The 24,470-nt window shown below is 41.4% G+C and overlaps 1 protein-coding gene across 2 annotated transcripts in view; it reads right to left on the bottom strand.

The window, feature by feature from the left end:
- The window catches only part of LOC137880118 (cGMP-dependent protein kinase 1), an 84,064-nt gene extending 60,358 nt beyond the window's left edge, over positions 1-23,706 (bottom strand). Inside the window, exons 1-2 of one of the 2 annotated variants that reach the window (XM_068721267.1) lie at positions 23,348-23,706; positions 12,067-12,233 (exon numbers count right to left, since the gene is read on the bottom strand). In XM_068721267.1, the coding sequence (XP_068577368.1) occupies positions 12,067-12,233; positions 23,348-23,604 (424 nt within the window). In that variant the 5' untranslated portion in view covers positions 23,605-23,706. Of the gene's footprint in view, positions 1-12,066; positions 12,234-19,019; positions 19,635-23,347 lie in introns of those variants that run through there. The other variant, XM_068721259.1, reaches the window with a different exon arrangement.
- Positions 23,707-24,470: the final 764 nt, after the last annotated feature.

Here is a 24,470-nt window from a genome sequence, read left to right as displayed (position 1 = left end):
TATTTTTACTATTTTGTCCACCCCATTTATATCAATGTATGCAGGTTAAATAACAGAAACATCTCTCTGTATAAAGACAGTTCAGCAGCACAATAAACTACAGCCTCCAAAATGACCACACACTTGAATGAACAGTATGAAACTAGTCAGTTTAATTATGTTATACTGCTTTACCATTCTCTAAATTTGTTTGCATCATGATGATGTGGTTAGAGTAGGTGGAAAGCTGCAGCCTATAAACATGAAGACAGTTTGATGTTTACCCAGAGTCCTCCATCCCTGTTCCACAGAGCGGTACGTCTGCATCATCTCCAAAAAATAAAGACCCTTATTGACTGTCATCAGCTTTCTGTCAACAGACTTGTGGAGCAGTCTGTGAAAGCTTCTCCAGCTTCACGAATCTGTAGATGGAGGGAGGAGAGTGCAGTTCCTATACTGTGCAGCGGAAATCCACTTATGTTGAAAAAAAGTGGTGCAAAAATATTTCTTCAACTTACTTCAAGATTCTTTGTGAATCTCATCGGTCGCTGTTGCGGTCTTGTCAGTGTTTTTCCTCAAGACTCCCATCATCAAGGTAGAAAAGCAGAGTAGAATCAAAATAAATTCCAGTCAAACATTTCCTGACTGACTAATGTTGCACAACTTTCATCTGTTATGGCTGGAGTGCACTCAGTTCCCTTTCATTTGTTTTTGTGCACCACCATTCCTTCTAAAATGACGAGAGCAGACAGTTGTGTTTATATTCACCGCTTTACATGTTGGCTCTCAGTTCAAACTGGCTGACGTCAAAACACTCAGGAACAAAAAAAGGCAAATAAAAAGGCTGTGAAAATGTGAGTGGGATGAGAGATGTAAGAAGGCAGCGCTGAAGAGAAACAGAGGGAAAGCAGGGGTGCCGACGCAGGAAGACGAGGACGGACACCTGATGCTATAATCGACACTGAACATCGTATCATTTGAGATGAGAGCAATTCACATTTTTTTCAGTTCAACTGAGGCACCCTCATGCAGGGCTCTCTGCCATCGGCACAGTGGGAAATTGCGCTGCAGTTCCCGTACAAGTGGCTGTGAGACCTAAAGACGCAAAAAAAAAAGTGCATCGTCGATGGGATACGAGGGCCAGCTGGTTTCATCCTATTTACATCATTTTACCTTGGAGACAGGGATTCAGCAAGAACACAGAGTAGGACCATGTCTACCTTTTAGAGCCTGTCAGCCTCACACTGTAGGCTACTTTCACACAGTTAGAGTAAGAGGACGTGTGAGGTGAGACACGACAGTTAAATTCCCTTGTCGAGAACCCTGCTCCTATCTCTTTTTTCATTAAAACATTGTAATAGTCCTGGTTCCCTCCCAGCTAGTCTCCTAGTTATCAAACTCTGATTATGGCTGTTGTTTTGACAAGTTGATTGATGGCTTGAGCAGGGGGCAGTGAAAATGATCATTTTGTATTCACAGACAAAATCACTGTGTTGTAATTAGCAGTTAGCGTCCATGCCATGTGCATACTGCAGCGTTCCTTTTATGCAGACCAGACTTAATTAGACAGCGTCAACATCAGAATACAAATTAATATGGCATCTGAAGTACTACAATAATGGGCCCCTCTCATTTCCGCAGCCTTCTCCCATTTCAGTAGCCGCTGTATCGCTGTAGACATGAGAAGGCATTTGCATGGAAATTTGTATTCCCCGTCAGTGTTGTCAAAGTGTTGGGGACACAATTTTTTTCACAAACATACACATTGAATATTTCCATGCATAAAGGGACACGAATACGCAACAAGACCAGGAGTCTAGTCACGCTAGTGGCTCTGTGAGGGTGTACTGCACAGCTTTGAGTTAAATGCTAACATGCTAATGTTTAGTGGGCGGAATGTTGACAAAGTTCTGCATTTTATTTAGCATGTTAGCACATTCAAATTAGCACTAAACACAAAGTGAAGCTCAGGCTGATGGGAAAGTCATTAGCTTTGTAGGTATTTGGGCAAAAATATTCTGACTTTCCTCCCCCCCGACCGATTAAAGATTACATGCTGCTTGATGGGCTGAGAATTGTTTAGCTTTCTTGGCTGATGTAATCATTTCAAAATCTCTTAATTAATGTAAAAAAAATGCTTTGTTAAGCTTAAAACAAGGCTGTTTTTTTTAGTATCGCAAAAGTTGAGATAATTAAGATACAACAGCGATATGCTAGCTTATAACAGTGAATTGTACTTTGCACAACACAAAATGTGAGAATTTCTATGCTGGAGTGGAGAGACATTGGAGGAAACAATCAAAGTTTAAAAAAAAAAATATCAAAGAGATGAATTCTAACACGGCAAGCTCAATAAAAAAGTCTGAGTCAGAGAAGAGTAATTTAAAAGAAACCCTTATCTCACAGTCTCCTGTAAACCTTGACTCCAGAGACACTGATTGATGAAACTGGCCTTTCCAAGCTCACCGTATTCAGTTTTTCTCAATAAAAGCCATGAACACAGACCAACTTTCAAGATTTGACATCGTCACACTGTCCTCAGGTGAGAATGTTTAAAGCCAGAGCGCACAACATTTCCTTTATTTCTGCAGCTATTTCACCTGCATATATACAATACGTGTGTGTGCAGTGCATGTGCCAGTCTAAGGATGAATGGAGCAAGTGGAGCAAATGCATCCCCATTATTTAATCAGGGGAGCAAAGTCATAGTTTTGCTACCCCACGTTTTGTCTTTGTGAAACTTATCATCATACAGTCCCCGCAATCACGTGATAATATTAAAGCAGCCTATATAGATGATCATTTTAATACTGTCAGCAACTGACAAAAACAAGTAATCACTCATTTTTGATGAATGATGTATGTTGAATGAACCCACTTTGCCCACTGACTCCAATCAATCTTTAAATTGTACTACAACAAAATGTCGGCTAACTTTGCTAGCCAGCCCACCAAACATTAGTTTGATGAACAGACAGAATTCAGCGGTGGAGATGGGACGTTTGCAAAGGAGCCAATTCAAAGCGTCAGCTCTTTAAAGTGTTACATGGCTATTTATATCCTGCATATTTGGGGTTTTCATAGCGTCCTCTAACTATCTAATCCAGGCAAGCGAAGGTGTCCGTTTTTTTCTGACCTTATCCAAGAGGTTAGATGGTGTAGAAATGCATGAAATTTGTTTTAAATTAAAAGAATTTTGGGGACAGGACCTCCAAAAAACCCTGCCAAGTACGTATCTTTCCAAGTCTGCTCCCCCATATTAAAACACAACCAGGGGCCCATGAAAGGGAAGGGCTCCATCCATCACTGTAGCAGAACATATTACTCGTACCCTATCTTGTATCCTCAGTGTGAACCTCAGCAAACACACAGTTTATCTAGTCACAGCAGACACTCAGCATCACTCCAAGTCTATGGCCACCACCTCCACTGGCACACACACACACACACACACACACACACACACACACACACACACACACACACACACTCAATACAGTACAGTTTATACAGTATTTAAGTCAAATCAAAGAATGGAGTTTCAAACATACATTTGCATAATACTTCATGGTGTTTGTAAGCGTTTGTCTGTGTCTGCCTTTTCTTCCTCCTCCTCCACTCCTCTTAACACACACACACATACACACACACACACACACACACACACACGCACACACACACACACACACACGCACACACACACACACACACACACATGCACACACACACACACACACACACACACACACACACACACACGCACACACACACATGCACACACACACACACACACACCTTCCAACCTCTTTCCAGATGAGGAACTCTCTAAAGCGGTGTTAACCACAAAGGAGTGATGAAGGCTCAGGGATCATTCACAAATCACACATTAATTCTTGCTCTGAGATGTATTCATCAGCCTCTGCGGAGTGAAAATGGGGATCAATTCTTATCCAGGGATAAAAAAATGAAGGCCATCTCACACTAAAAGACAGAATAGAAAGGGGGTGTATGGGAAAGAAAGGCAAAGAGTATCAAGAGCATAGGAGAATGAAAATGAGGTAAGATGGACAGGTGTGTGGGTGAAGAGAGACAAAGAAGAAGACAGTTGTAAAAAAAAGTGGAAGTGATGAGCAAGTGGAGAAAGATGGTGACAAGAGGACAGATTGGGGTCAAAGTCGGTAAAATGTGAGGAGGAGCGACGGTGGGGAAACTGGTGCATGTCTCTGGTTTTATATTTGAGCATTTTGAATTGATAAGTTAAACCTGTGTGTGTGTGTGCGTTTGTGTAAAAGTGACAAAGGGAAGGACTTCGAGGCAGAGAGGGCAAATGAGAAAAGACACTTGCCAGGCAAGAGTATTTTCACTAGTTCAGGGCAGATGGTGCACTGCTCAGCGTATGTGAGATTATTAGTCTGCAACACACGCATGCACACCATTTGCACATAAATGACACATTAGCGGACGTTTTATTCATCTTGATAGAGGTGTTTCAGATAATTTGGCTATTGTGTGTCAGCAAATGCTGGTGGATGTTTACCCACCTTAAAATCCAACAAGCCACCTGAATGTGGTGTAGAGTGTTCTCACCGCTTTTCATAAATAATAAAATAAATTTCTGATATTGCATTGAATTAGCCTTTGCATCTGGTTCAAACTCAGCTTTCAATCAGAAATCAAATTGTAAAGATGCTAAAAAGTTCAAATATCTTATTTTTTTTATTTCACTGTAATTGATTTTTCATGCCTCAACAGTTGCAGACAGTCATGTGAATAAAGAGGATTACACACGTACATACACACGTGCTGTATAGATTTCTAAAAGGTGTAAGAGTATTAATATCACTCTGTGACATTTCCGGCTGCAGCAACATGGAAAAATATCATTACATGTGTTTTCATCTAATAATGTGCAATTTGGTCAACCTAGTTCCTCTGCACTTGCTTCCACTTCATTTTAACGGGGAGGGGCAGCCACACGTAAGTGGACAGATAAAGGGCAACTACCTGATCCTGGGTTTTGACGTGTGGGAGATAACTAGGGGGTGTGTTTAAATGCCATTCCAATTACAGACCCCTCACCTTTTTCCCAGATGACGCCTTCATAACCTCAATAGGGTTATCATGAGAGCCGACAGAGTGCCAACTATATGTGGCTCAATCGCGTGGTCATAATAGTATTGCATGCCATGTTACTAAGAAACATACACGCACACACACAATGTCAGTCCTCAATTCGATTTTATATCCAAGTAGTTGAAATTGAGCTCCCCTGAGAAGCCTTCTCAAGCAGACGGGGTGAGTTTGAGCCTCAGCGGTGGGTTAAGGTTCATTATTAAACTACAATTGGCTGCTGTACAGTGCTGTCAAGATACAATAGGCAGCGGTTGTTGTATTGAATGTGTGCTACATGCTGTATTCTCTGGGGCCAATCAACTCAAATTCTGTGAGCATTTTGCTTTCCTGGGCTGCATTAGTTAAGTTGCCAGGCAACAATGTGGTGCAGTGGGTTTGTGCGCTCACATTTCTGTAACCCAATGCATTCTCTATCTCCATATTAGCGTATTAGTATGCGAATATATCATAATAATCAGCCGATAGTTTATCAAAGGCAGTAGCTACAGTACTAATTTGCTTCATGTCCTCTCACACATGACACTGAGTCACACTTGGGTGCCCGTGTTGATTACATCTCTATACTCTGCTCAGAAGGAGACAGGTGATCATCTCCCTTTACTCTGCCTCATAGGCCAGTGAGCACAGAGGGCATCTCTCTATAGACTCCAGCCTGTGGCACAGTGAGAGGATGAGTCCTGCTGTCAGACAGAGACATTCATCTGTTGTATTTCTTCAACAAATTAGTCCACTTGATACTTGTTCAGGTGGTAGACTGGTTGTTCTTTTGGCTGGTTGCCATTAAGTTAATATTATTTTGAGGTTGAAGAACTATTTTATACTGGGGCTGATGATGAAGTATAAAAACAGATAAAATACTGAATGTTAAAGGGAACTCTGGGTATCTGTTTTCATGTCAGGTTTTAATAACTCAGCCTGTAAGGTAGTGTACAAGGTGACAGGTTAGATAAAGTGCTAGTGGAAGCTACAGGGGGATTATTAACAGGATAAAATATGCTGTTTATATTTGATTAGAGAAGCAGATCAGTGTCAGTGCTCACACACACAGTCATGTCTACCAAGCGTCTTGAGTGTCAAGGAGTCAAAAAACCATCAAATACTCCCCTTCGAGAGAAACTAGTATCGAGTCACAGTGGGTAAACATCGCCATTCATTGTTATTCAGAGGTATATCTCAGTAAAAGCAGCAAAAAAAAAAAAAAGGAAAATTGAATGACAGGAGTAGTTTGGCATGAGCCTCAAAACAGCACGTTCCTTTCTGTCATATTCAGACATTAAAAGGATGCCATTTAAATTTTTCTTGAAGAAATCTGTCAAAATATTATATTTGTCTTGCCTAAGAGCAGGTCAAATAAAATAATTGGGACTCTATCCAATTTGTGTTAAGAAAGTGTCAAATCCTAGGTGTCTTTTCAAATCCCCTGAACATCTCCAGCTGAATAAAATGGTCTACAGTGCATCAATGGTTGCATTGAATATGGTAACCTGTCAGAGGACCTGTCAATGTACTGCGAACACCTGGGATTTGGAGCTGACTCATACAGTAACATTAACACTCTCTCCTCACTTTTTAGTCTGTCCTCCCAGTAAACGTAGTAAAGATAAGAACACATGAGGGCAGACAGCTCGTTCTCCCAAAAAGATAAATAGGAAAACAAATACATCATTTATAGTCAGTATCACCTATGCCTGCATCCTCCAGGCCAGGCTTTTTTTTTGTCAATGAATGCACTTGTGCTTGTTTCCCAAACAGGGTGAAAGAAAAAAAAAAGCAAAGAAGGAATCCTAAATTGAATTCATACCATTCATATGTAAATGACAAGTAGTTTAAAAAAAAAAAGTTAAAAGAGACCTCATACATCCGTTATCATGATAAAGCTGACAAAACTGTTCGGTAAAGCGTTCCTCTCCAAGTGGTTGTTATGTGCAGACAGAGAAGTACAGGCCAGATTTTTACTCTTATATTAACAACACCAAACCATTTAACTTAACCATCTCAAGGCCCATATCTAGAAATAACTAGAACTGAAGCAATTCAGTTGAGCTGTTCTAAAAATGCCCCAAGGTCTCTTGTTCCAGCTTCTCAAATGGGGATATCTGTTGATGTATTGAATGTCATGAGGTCTTGAACCACTGGTGGGACAAACATGCCATTTATATCTGTCAATTTGGGCTGTGTGATGGATATATTTCCCTATTTGCTTGCATCGTGTAGCCCAAATTGTCAATCAATTAACTATATAGGCATATTAATCAGTAATGAAAATAGTCATTACTCAGCCCTAAACATAAATATATTGTATATGAAACCTAAAGCTAACCTTTAATGCTGGCAGGTCAATCAGTTTTTGTAACTCAATCTTAAATTAAACTTCAAATACGAGCCTATTCTGGTATCAACACAAAACCATTTACTTTGAGTCTTTTTTTCCTTCTTTTTCTTCCCAAGCTAACAGGTGAAATGATCACCATTGTTATTGCAAATTAGACTGAAATTAGATCGATCATGTGCCCTTTATATTCATTGCATTTGCATTTTGGGCTAAGCTCAGTTTTCCATGTGTTCATGCCATCCGAACTGATCATGATATCAAAGCTAAGGACTAGGCTGTGTCACACCTTTGACAGGCATACTCTGTGTACTACTGCAACAGGAGCCAGGGCTACCTCTCATTAGATCAAGTTGAGTAATGACTATGAATGAAATCAATGGGGTTTTACTGTCATGGCAGTACTTGATAGTAATTGGATGTGATTATACTAGTTATTATCATCAGCCACCTGTACGGGTCTTCGTGGACGGCACATCCAATCAAAAGCGTTTCTCGTCTCCATGGAAACGTGAGAGCTATTGTCTCAGTTGCAATCAATATGTTAAAGTGGACCGTCAGTTACAGCTCAGTGGATGCCCAAAATACAGCAAACGTTCATTAAAATCGATGGCCTCATCGTAGAGCCAGAATCCATTCTGTTTCTTCAGCTCCTGTTTCGTCTGATCTTTAATTATCAGCTGCATCTGCAACAAAAGCTAAATGCTCTGAGGTTGTTCAAACAGGGAGGCTGTGATGTCTTTTCTTTATTACAGGGGGAAATACGTTATGCATATGTTTTCGTAACTTAAAAAAAAAAATGGTAATGATGTAACATACAATGATTCTATTTTTTGTATTGATGTGGTTTACTTGTGCCTCATTTGGTTGCGTGATAAACAATGTCAGCCGAGTGGCAAAGCGTTAATGATTAGCCTGCCAAGTCTCACTAAGAAATGACACCAGTGGCTGAGCAGTGAACACTCCATCTACTCGAATAATGATGTACAATGTTGAGCACGCGCAGCAGTATGTTTTACACGGCGTGGCACAGTCAGACATCCCATCAGCGTGCATTAAAAAGTCACAGACTATGATGGGCCTCTATAGACCTTGACACAAAGTCGTCAACCCCTGGGCGGCCGCTTTTAACATTTGCTTTTTATGCAAAACAAATCGAGGCCAGTTAGGGTGAAAACTGCAGGCAAGGAACACGAGAGAGAGAGAGAGAGAGAGAGAGAGAGAGAGAGAGAGACATGCAGACGAACAGAAAGTGGAGCAGAAGAGAGTTTGGGGCCGCAAGAGAGAGCCGACAACATTCATTGAAGATAAATATGTTAAGCTTCCCTTAAGGATTACAAAATGGAAATCAATTAACCAAACATTTGATATTAGTGGCACAGAAGCACTGTAGAATTGAAGCCCTGTTTTAATTTATTCTACAGGTCTTTCCCCTCACTGTCTGAGAGGAAATCACGAAGCCCTTCAACAATTATTTCTCTTACAGATTTGTATCTTGCGTTCCTCTCTTTGTGTTGCACTCAACAGGAACTTATTCATCATGTCAGTGTGGCGCTTGCTCATTTGTGACCTAGCATGACGAGTCACCTCTGATACAATCGACTTCTCACAGCCTTCATAACAAGGAGAGCTTAAAATCTATTCAGTACCTATTAAATGCAATCGTTAAAAAAAGACCACACATTTTTTGGACCACCAGCTCAGCATCTGGGGTTCGTGCCTTTGCTTTTTTTGGAAAACCTTTTCCTGTTTTCATCCACAACTCTTCCAACAGAACACGGTGGACCAATAAACAGGGATGTGGTTTCAAATGTCTTTCATTGGTTGCCAGCGAATTAAAGACATAATCCACGATTTGTTTTGTACAGTGCCTAATACCCAAATTTCAAAATTTGCTCTCAGGTGACTTTTGTACAGGCCACAGTTGTGTTTTGCATTTCATTTGCATGTTGCCAGTTACATGTTAGACTCTTTACATATCTGACTCTCTGCAGTCAGATATGGACGACAAGTGCAACAGTGATGTGAATAGAAGCACTCAGATCCTTTACAGAAGTATCAATACCACAATGTAAAAAATGATCAGCGAAATGTACTTCTGCAGAAAAATGGTCCCTGTGACTAATATACGTATAAGAGTCTACAGCCATTCTAGCATCTCTGTGAGATGAAAAATCAACATGCTGACATGCTCACAGTTACAAGGTAAACATGTTGAGGTTTAGCAGATATAATGTTTAACATGTTCACACATGTTAGCGTGCTATAATTTGCTAATTAGCCCAAAACGCACAGCGTCCAGGAGGCTGATAGAAATGTCATCAGCTTAGCAGGTATTTGGTCATAATGTCAGAAGGATTCATCCTCTTTTGTGTGGGATTGTCCTGGTTTCAAGCTGGTTGTCCTGAGTTCTAATATCTGTAAAACACTCTCGACCACATTGTCCCCGTTTTCACACCGATTAAAATTATATTATACTTGTTTTCAGCCCTCACATAAATGTTTGTTATGCTCTATCCTACTCATTATTACCTTACCCAATATAAAAACATAAACAGTGTCGGAACTCATTACTGATTTGTCTGTATGTGTGTCAATCAATCAGTGTTTCGTTGTTAAGGCTGTTGCGTTGACGCTTGCGGCTCTTTCTGACAGAACCTGACAGTAGGCTAACGGTTAACTGTCACGCTGCAGAGACAGTCTGTCTTTTCTAAAGAGCTCCAGGAGGCTTACTCCTTCCTTCATAAAGGCCGTTTATGGACACATTGCAAGAGCACATTATCAGTCACGTACAGTGGAAATGCCGATATAAAAGATCATATTAAGACGGCCCGATAGCAATATACAATAGCTGGCAGAAAATATGTCCCAGTCGGCCATTTAGCAGGCAGCCTGCACTTGTGCACACTGGCTAATAATGTCTGTTTAGTTTTCAAAGGGTATCTGACAATCAATAAATATGTTATATTACACAAATGTAATCCTTGTATTTTGTGTTTACGAGTGTTTATTAGACAGTTTTCAAATAAACTATGTTCTGGTGGATTTTGGGAGACAAAACATAACTTTTTCGTCTGCTGAGGCGCTGTCCATAGTGTTGAAAGGTATGCTCGGCAGGTGCGCTGAATACTGAAATAATTGCTCCCCATCCTGATGTGTGCGCTTGCATAAGCGCATACATGTGCGGTAGACTTAAGGTTCCGGTTTAGGGGTTTGACCATTTTGGTTAACCTAAAGTAATACATTCTGCTTTTGTTTTATTGTGCTTAATGTAATTACCCTTTATCCGTTTCTCTAAGATGGCAGTAGAGAGAGAGAGATCTCTGGTGGTCTACTAATCAATATGACTGATTCAGCTCCCTAATACAATAACCTTTAAAGTCACAGTTCTTAGATGCGCCACAAAAGGTCTTTGAATTCCGACCCAGTGACTCACTAAAGACCAGATAAAGACGGAAAGCAGCCATAAAACTTCTGCTGGCATCCCAACACAGACACCGTCTGTCTCTGGAGCCCTTTCATATGTGACAAATCCTACCTGCCTCGACTTGAAGAGAATGTATTTATAGAATTATAGAGTTGTGATGGAACTGAACTTACAAAAAAAAAGTCTCTTAGTTTAGAAAATTTGCTCTCTCATTATTTTGGTTCTACCTTCCCACATCTGGAAATTGTCTTTCCAACTCAATAATTAAAATAGTAAGTGGCCGACCTGAAACAATGGGGGCAACAATCAATATCAGCATTTTTCCTAGTAAAGTATTAACCTTTAAATGCCACTGGCTATATACCAACCAATACGATTCAAACTTATGGCTTTTCAGTTTCTTTATTCTCTACTCCTTTTCTTCGTTCGGCCATGTTGTTTTTGGTCTAGAGGAATGTATTTCCACCGTGAAACATTTTCAATCCATATTAGATCATTTACACCGTGATTGATTGTATGTGAGAGCTAAATGCAAGTAATTAAGGTTTTAAAGAGGCAGTGAGCAATGATAGTAATTTAGACGTTATATGTATTTTCGGAGAATGTCAAAGTTCACCTCTATGTAATGATCAGTTATATGGTGCAAGCACTGATTGAGGCTATTTTCCCGGAGGTCAAATCTATTGTCATTGACGAGGGCTCTCTGAACATTTTGTAGCGGTATCGGTTGTGCGAAAATGCCCTTTCAACAAATCCCATCAGCGCCAGGCAGCGTGGACTGTTGTTCTAGTCATCAGAGCTCTCACACTGTATCATCGAGGCTCATTTTCAACAAAAAAAAGATGAGTATAAATACCCCATGCTGAAACAACACCGCTAAAAAAGAATGAAATAGAAAGGATCCCAGCATCCCACAAAATAAAATCAATGGGACATGAGTGAATCATAGAACATCACAAAGTGAAGTTTTGAATTTCAGTTCATCGCTCTGCAGAAACCCATCAATAATGCCCTTTCATTTCTTTTCTGTCATTGTCATGCTGGCGCTCCTAAAGCTCGCCAGACACAGCTCTACAGATCTACTTGAATCGGTTTACAAAGAGTTGCCATTCTTCTTGGGGTAAGTCTACTCTTTCTCATTGTGGCTTGCGTTTCATTTGCAGGATAGATGTTTACATTGGTGCATGTGTGCTCTTACCTTCCATGACGTAGACCAGTGAGCCCACATCGCCTTCCTTAATGATGCAGCTGTCCTTTCCATACTCCACAGGGTACATGCAGTCCACGATCTCTTGAATCTGCGACAGCTCCAGGTTCTTCATGAAGTCATTGTCCAAGATGGCCTCCTTGATCAGATCCTTGGACCTGAAGACAAAGGCGAAACAAATTGAGACCATCACTGTGCAAACACAGATTCATATGGCGTTGGTGGTTTTTATAGTAGAAAAACATAATGAGATAAGATTAGGTATATCAATTAGTATTAAAGAGTCTAAATGTATCACACATACACACATACACACACATCTCAAGTAAAAACCTTGGTTGAGATAATATTCTCTGAAATCCATAGAAGGATGTTGAACAATTCAACAGGCAGGTATGTTAATTATTTCTAAGGAAATTTAAAATTAACTCAAACTGCATAGCAGCTTTTCAAAAATTGTATCCTCATTTCTAAGACGTCGAGATGAAACCTTTTAGTTCCCTCTAAATACATCTCAATACATGCGTAATGGAAGCAAGTTGTTTCGATTCAGGGGTGCACTTCTGAATGCCAAAAAGGCCTCAGACTGTGGAGTCATTAAGACATTCCACAGGTAAGGCTTTTTTTGCAATGTCTTTACAAGGAAGGGAGAAAATGTAATTAACTGTAAAACGTGCAGTCACGAAGGTGCAGCTCGGTGCACAGAGCAATTTGTCAGGCGGCTTTAAAGGGGACATTATGTCAAATTATCATTTGGAACGAGAGACAATTAGATGCTAATTATGAACCATCAACGGAGGAGAGACATTCGTTCATTCGAGGTGTCCATGTGTTGAAAACAAGTGAACGAGAGCCAAGCGTAGCGAAGGTTCAAACCGTCAAAGCAACAGTCAAAGACGTGTCCAGAGACGGGAGAGACATCTGAAGCCGACCCGTCTCCAAAAAGTAAATTAAGATCACTCATTCATTGAAGCGCTTAATCATCTGAGTCAAAGTTTCTCATCTGGCCAGTTTTGACAGAGTGTCAGCTGGACGAATGAAGTTTAAAAAAAAATTCATCAGGGTTAATTCAACAAGGAGTCTCATCTTGAGGAGCTAAACTTGTATAACCTAAAAGCACTCTCAAGCTCTTGCGAGTAGGATTCAAGGGCACTGGTGAACTGCCTTGCCTTCCTGCGCTCTGTGCCCTTTTCAGAAACTGATTTCTGGGCGCATTGTTGACGCTGATCACCCGAAGAGCTTAAAGCTAAAAGGGCAAATAACCTGGAAGGCATTTATGAAGCAGTGCTCCCACAACACAGAGGCTTCTCTGACCTGCTGCCAGCCCTAAGCAAAGCGCTACACAAAACACACAGCAACACAAACTTTGAGCTCTTACACTTCAGTGTCTGCAAACCTCCTTCTGCACATTTATGATGCAAGGTTATGTTTTATAGTCAGTGTCTTACTTCTCCTCAAGGGCTTATCTTGAATTTATAAGGTCACACGACCGCTTCTCCCTCAACTCTTGAGACACATCATCAAATCCGTGGAGAGACACTGGTTGCTCCTTCAGATGAAAAACGGCCAAAATGTTCCGCCCCAGCCAGCATCTACACATCAGAATTGTTACAGCATCAGCTGAGTGATTAGTTTTGGTTTGAGTCTCAAAATGGCATGCTATCAATAATATAAAAAAACGAGATTCTCATAATGTGTGCTCTGTATTCATAACAGTCTGGTGAATTTTCACTAAGGGTTTCAAGGCCAACAACTCTGCTTTTACTCTCTGAGAGTAGTGAGACTAGGAGCTACATTACTAAAGACCAACATTAGCTAGTTGTCACAATCTACTGGGAATACACAGATTACTTACTTAGTTATTTTAAAGTGCAAACACTGGATTGATTGGATAATAATCTCAGTGGCAGGCCAGAAATACTAGTATATTAAAATGTCACCATGTAAATGCCACTGTACAAAAGTCAGATTTTCAGACAATGCCTTCTAATAGTAGCATCATTATCCCAGATTTCCCCGTCATTTTTGGACATGCCTTTTCAGCATTTACTTCAGGGAACTCATTTGTTAGACACTCCCCAGATATGAGAAAGAAGAAAGAGACAGAGGGGTAACAAGCATCCAAAGTGTCAGGATTTTCATCTATTTGAACTTTAGACAGTGCAGCAACCAAGATGATCCAATGGTATCTTATTGCGCCCTTGGGCGTCAGAACAATGTACTCCTGGGAATTGATAGAAGAAGGTGTTGCACCTATTTTTGAATTCCCGTCCCACAATCTATGTTCTTCAAACTTCACTTTTTTAAGCAGAGACTTAAAAAAGAGATTTAGATTTAACTACTGCAGTGCCCGTTTATTGCTGTGGTATTGCTGTCTGCAGCTTTCTCCAGAACCGCTCATCCAAACAATTCACACTCAACAATGCGCTGCCTTGGGTCCTGAGCAATACACCTGCCATTTCTGCATCACACACCCAAGTCACGGTCAGAAACACCGGTGAAATACGCCCTGGCCCTGGTGGGTTTTTACCTGTGAACCATACATTATTGTTGTGCCTGGGGCCCCAACTAAAAGGGCTCCAAACAGCAACAGATTTTTTATGATATGAAAATGTTGTTACAATTCTGACTCATTGTACCCCAAAATAATTTACAAAAGGCACCCAAGAATGCAACTGACTGTATACTTCCACTTGTTGTACTACTAAATTAGCCTGACAGAGAAATGTTTGGTTATGTTGCAGATTGAGATATATATATATATATATATATATATATATATATATATATTAGTGCTGGGCAACAATTAACATTTTTAATTGGAAAGAAATCATGCGATTAATCATGATTAATTGCACTGCTGTTAAAAAGCACCTTATTTGTTTAAAGTGTTTGCAAACCAAATGTTATTGCACTTTTGTTCATATAACAATACTTTTAAAATAAAAGTGCGCAATACACTACTTTTGAATTCATTATTGAACTTTGCGCATAACAATGCAATTAATCACAAAGAAATCATGCGATTAATCGTGATTAAAAATTGTAATCGTTGCCCAGCACTAATATATATATATATATATACCTTTACAACGCCATTCTGTAAGGACCCGGCCTTGCTGTTTACTTCCTGTAAACTGCATTAACAAACTGCTTGTGTTGTCAAGTCTGAAAAGGTCTATTCAGGATTATATTTGTATCTATGAGAAGTGAAAGCTCAACCTTGAACCGAAGTTCAAAATGTAAGTAAAGTTACATTGTGCTGATGTGGCTCTCTGTCATCCTTCACTTGAGGTAAAGATAGATAGATAGATAGATAGATATAGAGAGAGAGAGAGAGAGAGAGAGAGAGAGAGAGAGAGAGAGAGAGAGAGAGAGAGAGAGATAGATAGATAGATAGATAGATAGATAGATAGATAGATAGATAGATAGTTACTTTATTAATCCCACAAGGGCAATTTTTTTTGGTAAAACCGTTAATGTTGGTAAGAAATAATCCTTGTGAAGGTGTAATTTACAGCCCATATCATTAGGTTAAGTCCTGCTTATAGTCAGAGCCATTAATAAATTGACCTGGTGATAATTGCAGACTGGACAGCGATTATAGTTTGATCAAGATCTATCTTGAGTTGAGCTTAATGCAGTTTCTAACAGAGCAATGATCTGAATAACAAGGATTATAGATAAAACATCACATAATGTGTTGTTTTTATTTTGTGGAAGCATTTTTTTTTTTTAGTCAAAGGTGACACAATACAGATATGATGGGTTATAGTGAGACTTCCAATTCCCCTTTGCCTAAAACCCAGAAATGAGCAGTTTAAGCTTGTTTTGTTTGTACTAAGATGCCTGCAAAAAGGTCTGTGGTTAAAACAAGCGTAAGAGGTTTTAACGTTTTTTTTCAAAGACATAATAAACATTACTGAGTACCCAACTCGTGAAATTTTAAGCTTTTAATATGTCCTAAAAAGGCAGTTGCTAACAAGTGGCTAAATGTGACTATAAAACGTCATCACGGCGACTAATCCGCCTTAAGCTTTGTGGTGGTTAAGTCATGCAGCGGTGGTGTAGTTTGTTTTTAGCCCAACGTCAGCTTTTTACTTCTGCCGATTGCATTAACGCCTCAAAAATCATTAAAGTGGTGTTAATTTGTGATGATTATCTTAGTGAACAAAGCGTGTAAGTGTCATAAACGTTTGTTCGCCACAGAGTTTATTTTCTGCAATAATCCAAAATGTCGGGGGAACCTGTGCGATGTTAACTTCCGGATTGTCCTACAAAAATACGTCAGCACTCTATTCAAAGAAGGTGTCGCTTGGCCAAATTGCTCCAAATTAGACAAAGCACTTCCTCAGGTCCCCAGCAACACACCAGCTAAGTATGAAGTAGATCGGAGGGACAATTCTGGAGATAAATTCTTTGCTTTATAGATGTTGGCATCTGTCATTAGGTTTAGGGAGTGATTCTTAATAAAGGTGTGAAGTGACATTCTGGACTGTGATGATTCTTGTGATGTTCCAACTGAGTTAATGATGCTTTAACTTTGCTTAATTGTGTCCGTTTTATGGCAGAACTCTGCATATCATTAACTTAACTAACAGGAACCAATTGGAAATCCATTATTTCCCCAAATGGACCTCCAGTCCTGTGGAAATGTGCCTCGTTGACCCTCTTTCTGTTACTTTACTCCCAGAAGATGTCTGGCCTTCTTAACCCTGATCTAGACCCCCCGACTTGAGCCTCTGATAGCAAAGTTAGGCAACGTCTTATAACCAGACCCTTATAAAAACATCTGCCTTCCTCTCCTTTGTGAGGATGATATATTTGCGTTCGTCCCGTAGTGAAGTTTAGGGCTGAGGCAAGTTCAGCCTTCCTTAAAAGGAGAAAATATGCTCTTTTGGGAGGAAAAAAGAAGAGGGGTGGCAGAAAAGTGGGAGAGGCTAACCAAAATAAGAGACAGACAGAGAGAAAGGGGTGGATCGCTTATGTGTGAGGAATGGTCTATGGGTCTTGTAAAGGAAATAAAGTGAGTGAGAATGGAATAAAAATCTAAACATTTAGCTAAATCCAACAGACATTAATGCTACACTTCAATAACCAAAACAAAATGAAAATGTAATGGAGCTGTTTTCATCTCTTGAGGACGCTTGCGTAAGTTATTAAAAAGAAACGTTTTTTTTCTATCTAGTGATAATAATGATGAACTAATAAGAAAACTGTGCTCAAACAGGCTCAAGTCATTTGCATTAAACAGTCGGCTTCTCTCCAATCATAATTTTTCATGCATCTGCTTATCAGAAGACGATTAAATGTCATGAAAAGTTGTGGTTTACGCTATGAACATTAAAGCTGTAGTTGAGAGACTTTGATGGACGTTCAAACTACCTCTCGGTTAGAAGCAGTTCATTTTGAGTTCCATCATTAAATAATTTTTCACCTTCCCTGTGGGGATCAATCATTCTTTCCCCATCGTAATTGACAGATGATTACATTCAAACTCCCTAATGGCTGAGACATCAAAATGGGTTGTTCAAAAATGTCAATATGCAGGACAATGGTTGTTCTTGAGGGTTTTCTTTTTTTGCAAAAGGCTGATAATAACAAATCAAGGTCTCCCTAAAAGCCTCTTTGGGAACTCTCTTAATGAAAATATGTATACACAATAAAAGTTCTCAAAAGGGTCTCACGCTTACAGCGAGGCAAAGAAAACAAAAACACAACACAAGGAACCTTTGTGCTTTCTGTGTTTTTAACCAACGCACAGAGCTGACAGCTACAACAAAGACTAATGGCCTTTCCCCGCTCAGATAAAAGAAATCCCCCTCATGTTTGAATCTTCTTTCATGAAATCTGTGGAGCTTCATTTGTTTGCGTGTCAAGAGATAAATTACATTCATACCTGACACATCTGATCTCTCTGCAAAGTCTGAAAACAGCAACACAATGACAGCATTATTTCGTATAATGGATAAGTAGATATTAAAGCAATGATTTTAATTTGAACACTCCATTCTGCTCAGTTTTTTGTGATTTGACATCCCTAATATGCATTTTCAAAGCTGGATTTAGTTTTGAAATATATGGATTATATTTAATATGTCTATTTTTCAATGCGCTTGCAGAATGAAGAGTAGATGTTTGTCCTGTCCACCAGGGGGGTAAGTGTATTGATTCATAATGCACAACCTTCAAGTTCAAACCCGACACACAGCTGGATTATTTCACAACAGATGGCTATTTTAGTGCCAGTTTCAGTTTGAGTGCCAGACCTCATGTTGCAGACAGAGCTGAGCAGGAGAGAGATGTTTGGGGGAGAGTTTGAAAAGAAGAAAGAGAGAGAGGGAACGACAGAGAGAGGGGGGGGGGGGGTAGTTCTAGACAAATCATAAGGTAAACATGCACAGGGAGCCTGTTAAGACTGCCTGTCACAGAACCTGCAGCTTGTATAAAATTGACACTGGTACATTAGACAAAGCTGCCGTCTCCGGCTCTCTAAACCTATAATTCCCATCACTGGATGGCATTTCATTTTCTCTCATGCTAGGCTGGGATCAGGCTTATTGATATCCAGCCTTTTATCACCAAGCTGCTGATAATCCTATTGATAACTGTCACTATCATGACAGTTTCCTTACATTGTTTCTCTCATTTTAATAGTTGGCGACACCATATCACAATTTCCTTATATCCAGTGTGTGTGTGTGTGTGTGTGTGTGTGTGTGTGTGTGTGTGTGTGTGTGTGTGTGTGTGTGTGTGTGTGTGCGTGTGTGTTACAGAGCACCCCCTCATCCATATTTGCTACAGGTGCCGTACCTGCTGCGCCACACGTAACATTACGCACAGGAATCAGAAAGGTGACAAAGGGTAAAAGAACTGAAGCGCAACAGCTACTGCAAAAAAAAAAAATATTATGAACATTATGCCTTTATAATTTGGACACCTACTGTGGGCTTTTGGGGTAGAAAGGTAGGGTGACATGGCTAAGATCCTGGATGTCGAAGGCTGTGGGTTCGGCCGAAATTGCCTGCCTCTTCGTCCGCTGCTGCTCGTGCAGCTCGTTCTGCTTGTGGACCTGCTGGGTCGCCGGTTTGATAACGGAGCGGTATTTGTCCAGCTCGGTCTGTAGTCTCTGTATGAGCTCGTCTTTCTGGTCGAGCTCCAGCTCCAGCTCGTCGATGAGCGCGTCCCTCTGCCGCAGCTCCTCGATCTTCTCCTGGAGCGCGTACTGGAGGTCACGCAAGGTGCCCATTTCAGACGGCGACGAGCGACTTCCCGATAAGTTTATCGAAAGGTATGGAGTGAGTCTTTGTCCCCTCTCCTCTGCCACGCTGCTCATAAACTTTATCCGGCATGAACAGCGTCAGAGGATGCAGCCCCTGTCTCTCCTGTAGGGGGGGGGGGGGGGGAGGGGGGGGGAATCCTCGCCGCTGTCCGTCACTTGCGGTTTTTGGGAATGTAAGCGAAGGTATGTTCGGTGGTTGACGCGATTGCCAAGGTGAGCCCGTAAAGCGTCTCTACCACTATCACGTAAAGTTTGCCCTCTCTCTCTCTCTCTCTCTCTCTCTCTCTCTCTCTCTCTCTCTCTCTCTCCCTCTCTCTCCCTCTCTCTCTCTCTCTCTCCCTCTCTCCTCCCTCCCTCCCTCGGCGGAGAACAGTCCTCTCCGAGTGCGTCAGGCTGCGACCCGGCGAGAGCGCATGGCGAGGAGGGCGCCTACAGGAATCCGTGGCACAGTGCAGTCTGCCACTCCAGAAAGAGTCGCGCGCTCGTCTCACATGAATAATGGACTCGGTGAGAAAAGCTACTGCTCGGAGAACTGTGGCATCATACATCGGCAGATCGCCCCGAGGCTGCTGGGTTACAAATAGATGAGCACCGGAGCCTTAATGGAGGTTGGCGGTGATGGAAACTTAATGACCCTCAGTGTTAAAATAAACAACGCGGGTTTTTTTGTTTTTTCTCTCTATCCATTGGGGAAGGAGACTGCATGTATTGTGTCGGACTACCTGTGTGTTTTTGTCTACACGGACAAAAATGCAATGCTCCATATTTCAACCAAAATTATGCTTTAGGCACACAGTGTATTTTAAAGTGGAAAAGAATATTTCCGCTTTTCCAAAATCCCTGTCCACTATTCATTTTGGAGACTGATTCCATAGAGGAGCAAGTGAAGGTGCTAAAGGCGAAAAACGACAGCAGCAGCAGCACCAGCAGACATGAATATGCCAAAGATACAGAGGCTCACGACTCTCCATAGCAGCTCCGCATTCCTCATTTGATCATGTCTGCGTGGACTGTGCGCGCTGCTGGTGTCTGTCCACATTATCCCAATGAGTCATCTGAAAGCTCAGCGAACAGCATTTAGCCTCATGCGCCCTGGACAAATTCAGACGAGGGTAAACTGCCAAGGACAATCTGATAGGACGAGGAGTCACAGCAGCGATCACTACGCTGAGAAAGGTACAGCAGGCTGACTGCGAGGACACAAATGAGAGTGAAGGAGATTTTTAGCTGTTAGGATATGTGTTTTGCTTTTGGATGTAAATAGCATCTTTTTCCTGACGAAAAGCGTGTAAACATGGAAACCCTAGAGAGAGATGGTTGTTCTAATAATAGATCGCAGCTGCCCTCTTGTGGTGGGATAAAGCGTCGACTTAGGCAAACAACAACACGGTGGCATCATGCCTCTCTGCTCTGCAGGCAAACATGCCCAACACTTAATGATCCTATGCTGTATGTATCATTGCCTTAGTGGGTGACTGAAATAGGTATAGCTTGTACTGTGTGAAATGAACAATTCCTTTTCCCATTGCAAATACTGACATTAGTCCTGTGTGCAATAAGTAAAAACAAATGTAAACCTGCTTTCAGACATCAGAGGAATAAAAAAGTATGAATGAGATAAAGCAACGGTGAGGAACACCTGTTTAACAAACGATTGTGTTTATTGTCTGTTTGAGTCATTAAAGTAATACAAAGTAATATAAGTCAATCAGGTGTGCCAGCATTGATGTGCTGTCTGTCCTGCCTGCTTGTTTTGCCTATATGTGCATTTGTCTTGTTCAGTGTTGCTATTTTCCATTTCTGATGTGTATGTTATGTGCCTCAGTGTTATATATGTGCTTGTACTGTAGGTGGGTTTGTTCTGCTCGTCTCTAGTGTCTTATGTACACTTTTCTTTTGCTTATATGTGTATTGGTTTTGTCTATACGTTACTGTCTGTTTATCTATGAATTTGAATTTGATTTAAATTTTTGTAACTTTAGGCTGCCTTCAAACATCTGGCCGGGGACAGCAGATGAAAACTAGCCTCTCTGGCTAACTCTGGCTCACTTACAGTTTGACTGTTGATTGGTGTGCATTGTCCCTGTAAAATAAATAAACAAACAAACAAATAAAATAAAAGTAAATTTTTCCATCTCCAAAGAGGTGGTTTAATGAAGACAAGGCAGTTTTTCTCCTCTGAGCCAATTAAAAACCATCATGTTTTCTTTTAATCTCTGTCAAGGGAAGGGTGCAGGACACAAAGCCTGATCAGCAGTAAAGTTCCATACGTATCGGTAAACTGCAGGTGCCTGGAGACTTCAGGCTCTCTCCAGTCGGGTTGCATCCCCACATCCTCCCATCGTCAAAAGGCCCTCCCACTGTCCTTCAAAGCACCTCTGCGCTTTAAATTTCACCTCTCTAACCATCCAGCTCAGCCCTTTTCCTATGCAGATCAATAGAAACAGGATCCTTTGCTCCATGCTGCGGTAATCCGATGAGCAGGGCGGGACGCCGGCTGGTGCCACGTCCTGACTCTAATGGGGGTCACACTGTCTCCGACCCCGCAGCGGACCAGCGGGCGCAGCAGCGCAGGCGGACCCCCCTCCTCCAGACTGACTGGTGGCACTGAGAGCATTCATGTCACCTTACGAATGCAAACAGGTTTACTTCCGTTTCACTGAACAGATTGCACGGCCATGTGCAATTAACCTAGTTAACCAATGAAGGCCCATCCAAGCACTCATTGTGCCTCATCAGCTGGGTATACTCATAATGAGCCCTGAGGAAGGTTGAGAATATGAGTAGTATTCTTTGAATGTAGCTTGTTAGTCATTGTTTCTGAATGAACCTTGCTCATTCATGACCTCCGCACTTCATTCTTAAGTATTTTTGTTTTATTTTTCTTCCCTCAGGACTATTTCTGAGGACTTCTGTGTTTGTTTGAATGCACACTGAGCACCAGTTAATGAGTGTAAATGAGGAACCCACCCTGTCTGCGGGTTAATAATACAAATGAAGACTGGAAATTGTCTAGCCATCCTAATAACATTAACCTCATTGTCTATCGCATTAATTCAGTCAGGTTTCTGCCTGTGTGTGTGTGTGTGTGTGTGTGTGTGTGTGTGTGTGTGTGTGTGTGTGTGTGTGTGTGTGTGTGTGTGTTATTGTTTGTGTGTGTGTGTGCGTGTGCATGTGTGTGATATCAATATAGCAAGTAATTAATCCTGCTGAGATTATTATAATAGGAATGAGAAAATATTAAAAGATGAGGACAGAGAGCGTCAAACTTTTAGCTGGGAGCAATTACAGCAAAGTGAAAAGTATGAGATAGCAACTGGTTACTATTCAGGCTCAGGTCTGATTTGAAACCCTCAAAAATCAGAACAATCATATCAAGCTGAGGCTAAAACGAGCACCTAAAGGTGATGAAGGAAGCATATGGTCAAACAAAGCGTTTTTCTAATGGAGTATTAAATATCCTCAGACATGCACTTCGGGTCCTCAGCGTCCAGCTACTAAAAGCCAATAATGCATCGCACTTCCTCTTGTCTGTGTCCCGTGGGACTGCCTTGATGGATCTGATCAATTAGGAGCTCTTTCTGAAGCTCGCCTTAGAGCTGCGTCATCGGCCGCCAAGAATGAAAGTGCTCGTCCATTCATGGCAAACGTCTCCATCTCCCATTTAGGAAGAAACAAAAAGTAAAGGTAGAAAACAGACAGAAAGAAAAGCTTTGTGGAGAGAGAGGACACGGAAGTACACAAGCACATATGAGAGTGCATTTGAGTGTGTAGAGTTACCATCGACACATGCACATTCATTTTTGAAGCATATTTCTATTGAGAGAGAGTTGTGCTTCCCAATTACAGATTCACACGATCAATGGCAAAACATTCTGGTTCTGGTAGTGAAGAGAGAGAGAAAAACACTCAGAAAGATATTTTAAGACGGGACACAAAGTTGGCACATGGGCGTCACGGAGCAAACAAAGCACAAATGCCCGCTCTTACCAGTCGGACTTGGCGTATTTCCGGAACGCCTGCCGTGACAGGTCCTGGTGCGTCTGAGGCTCCGCGGAGATGCCCTGCGCCCTGCGGGTCCTTGGTCCAATAAGTTGAGCGCTGGGCAAGACGGACTGACATTTATGTAATTTCCTCTTCAGCTCCTGGATCTCGTCTTCCCTGTCCGCCAGACGCCTCTCCAAGTCCCGTATCCTCTCCTCCTTCAGCAGCAGGATCTTGGCAAAGTCGTCCTCCAGGTCACTCATGTTGGAATCTCTTGACGTTAAACTTTGCCTGCGATTCTCCGCGATACGGGGCAACAACAAAAAAAGCGAGTAAATCTCCCAGTAATCTCACAGGTTGTGAAAACGGACACAGATCCCCCCTCCCTCCCCTCTAAGTACGCGCAGGATGGTGATGTTCCCTTCGCTGTCCACTTGTTTATTTCAGGAGAAAAGGAGCGCTGCGCTACAGTCCACCAAGCCTCCGGGGAGCCGCTGATGATCCTTCATTGAGAAACCAATTACAGCAGCTCTTTCTCTCCGAGGGACGCGGGCAGGCCGTCAAACTGGGCACTGAAAGAGCCGAGGCAACTCCTGTAGTTCACCGCCTCTCTCGCGCGCTGCAGAGGAAGCCCAACGCTGCTGCTGCTGTCAGATATTTGTTTACTATCTATATGCACGATCCCGAGCCGTCCTTTTGAGCGCAATGTTAAACACCCACATCACCTCCCCCGACCTATTGCAAAAAAAACAAAAAAAATCAATTGTCCCGTACCCGCACTCCTTTGGTAGGACAGTGGACTGGACAGTAGCTGGTTTGCAATGGTCACATGATGTAAGCACACATCGGTGGAGTGAAAGCAATGAGACAGATGGCCTTTATAGAGGTTGCCCTTCAGCATAGATGTGAAGATTCGTTTATTTCATATATGCATGTTTTTGTAGGATTAATGCACCTTTCTTTGTCGAGGGGATTGATCCTTATCTGAACTTAAATGATTAAATTAAATGAGTTTGTTTTTTTAAATGCGTTGGATATAAAACATCAAATTAAACAAAAAAGTATATAAAGTTACATTTGAAATCTTGACTTGTTACAAAATGGATGATTCAAAGTTGCAGAAGTGTCT

This window comes from Cebidichthys violaceus, unplaced genomic scaffold (assembly GCF_023349555.1).
Source record: "Cebidichthys violaceus isolate CVI_PGR_0920_01 unplaced genomic scaffold, fCebVio1.0.p SCAF_10, whole genome shotgun sequence".
In the NCBI taxonomy this organism is placed as follows: Eukaryota; Metazoa; Chordata; class Actinopteri; order Perciformes; family Stichaeidae; genus Cebidichthys; species Cebidichthys violaceus.
This window is presented reverse-complemented; position numbering and strand designations above follow the sequence as displayed.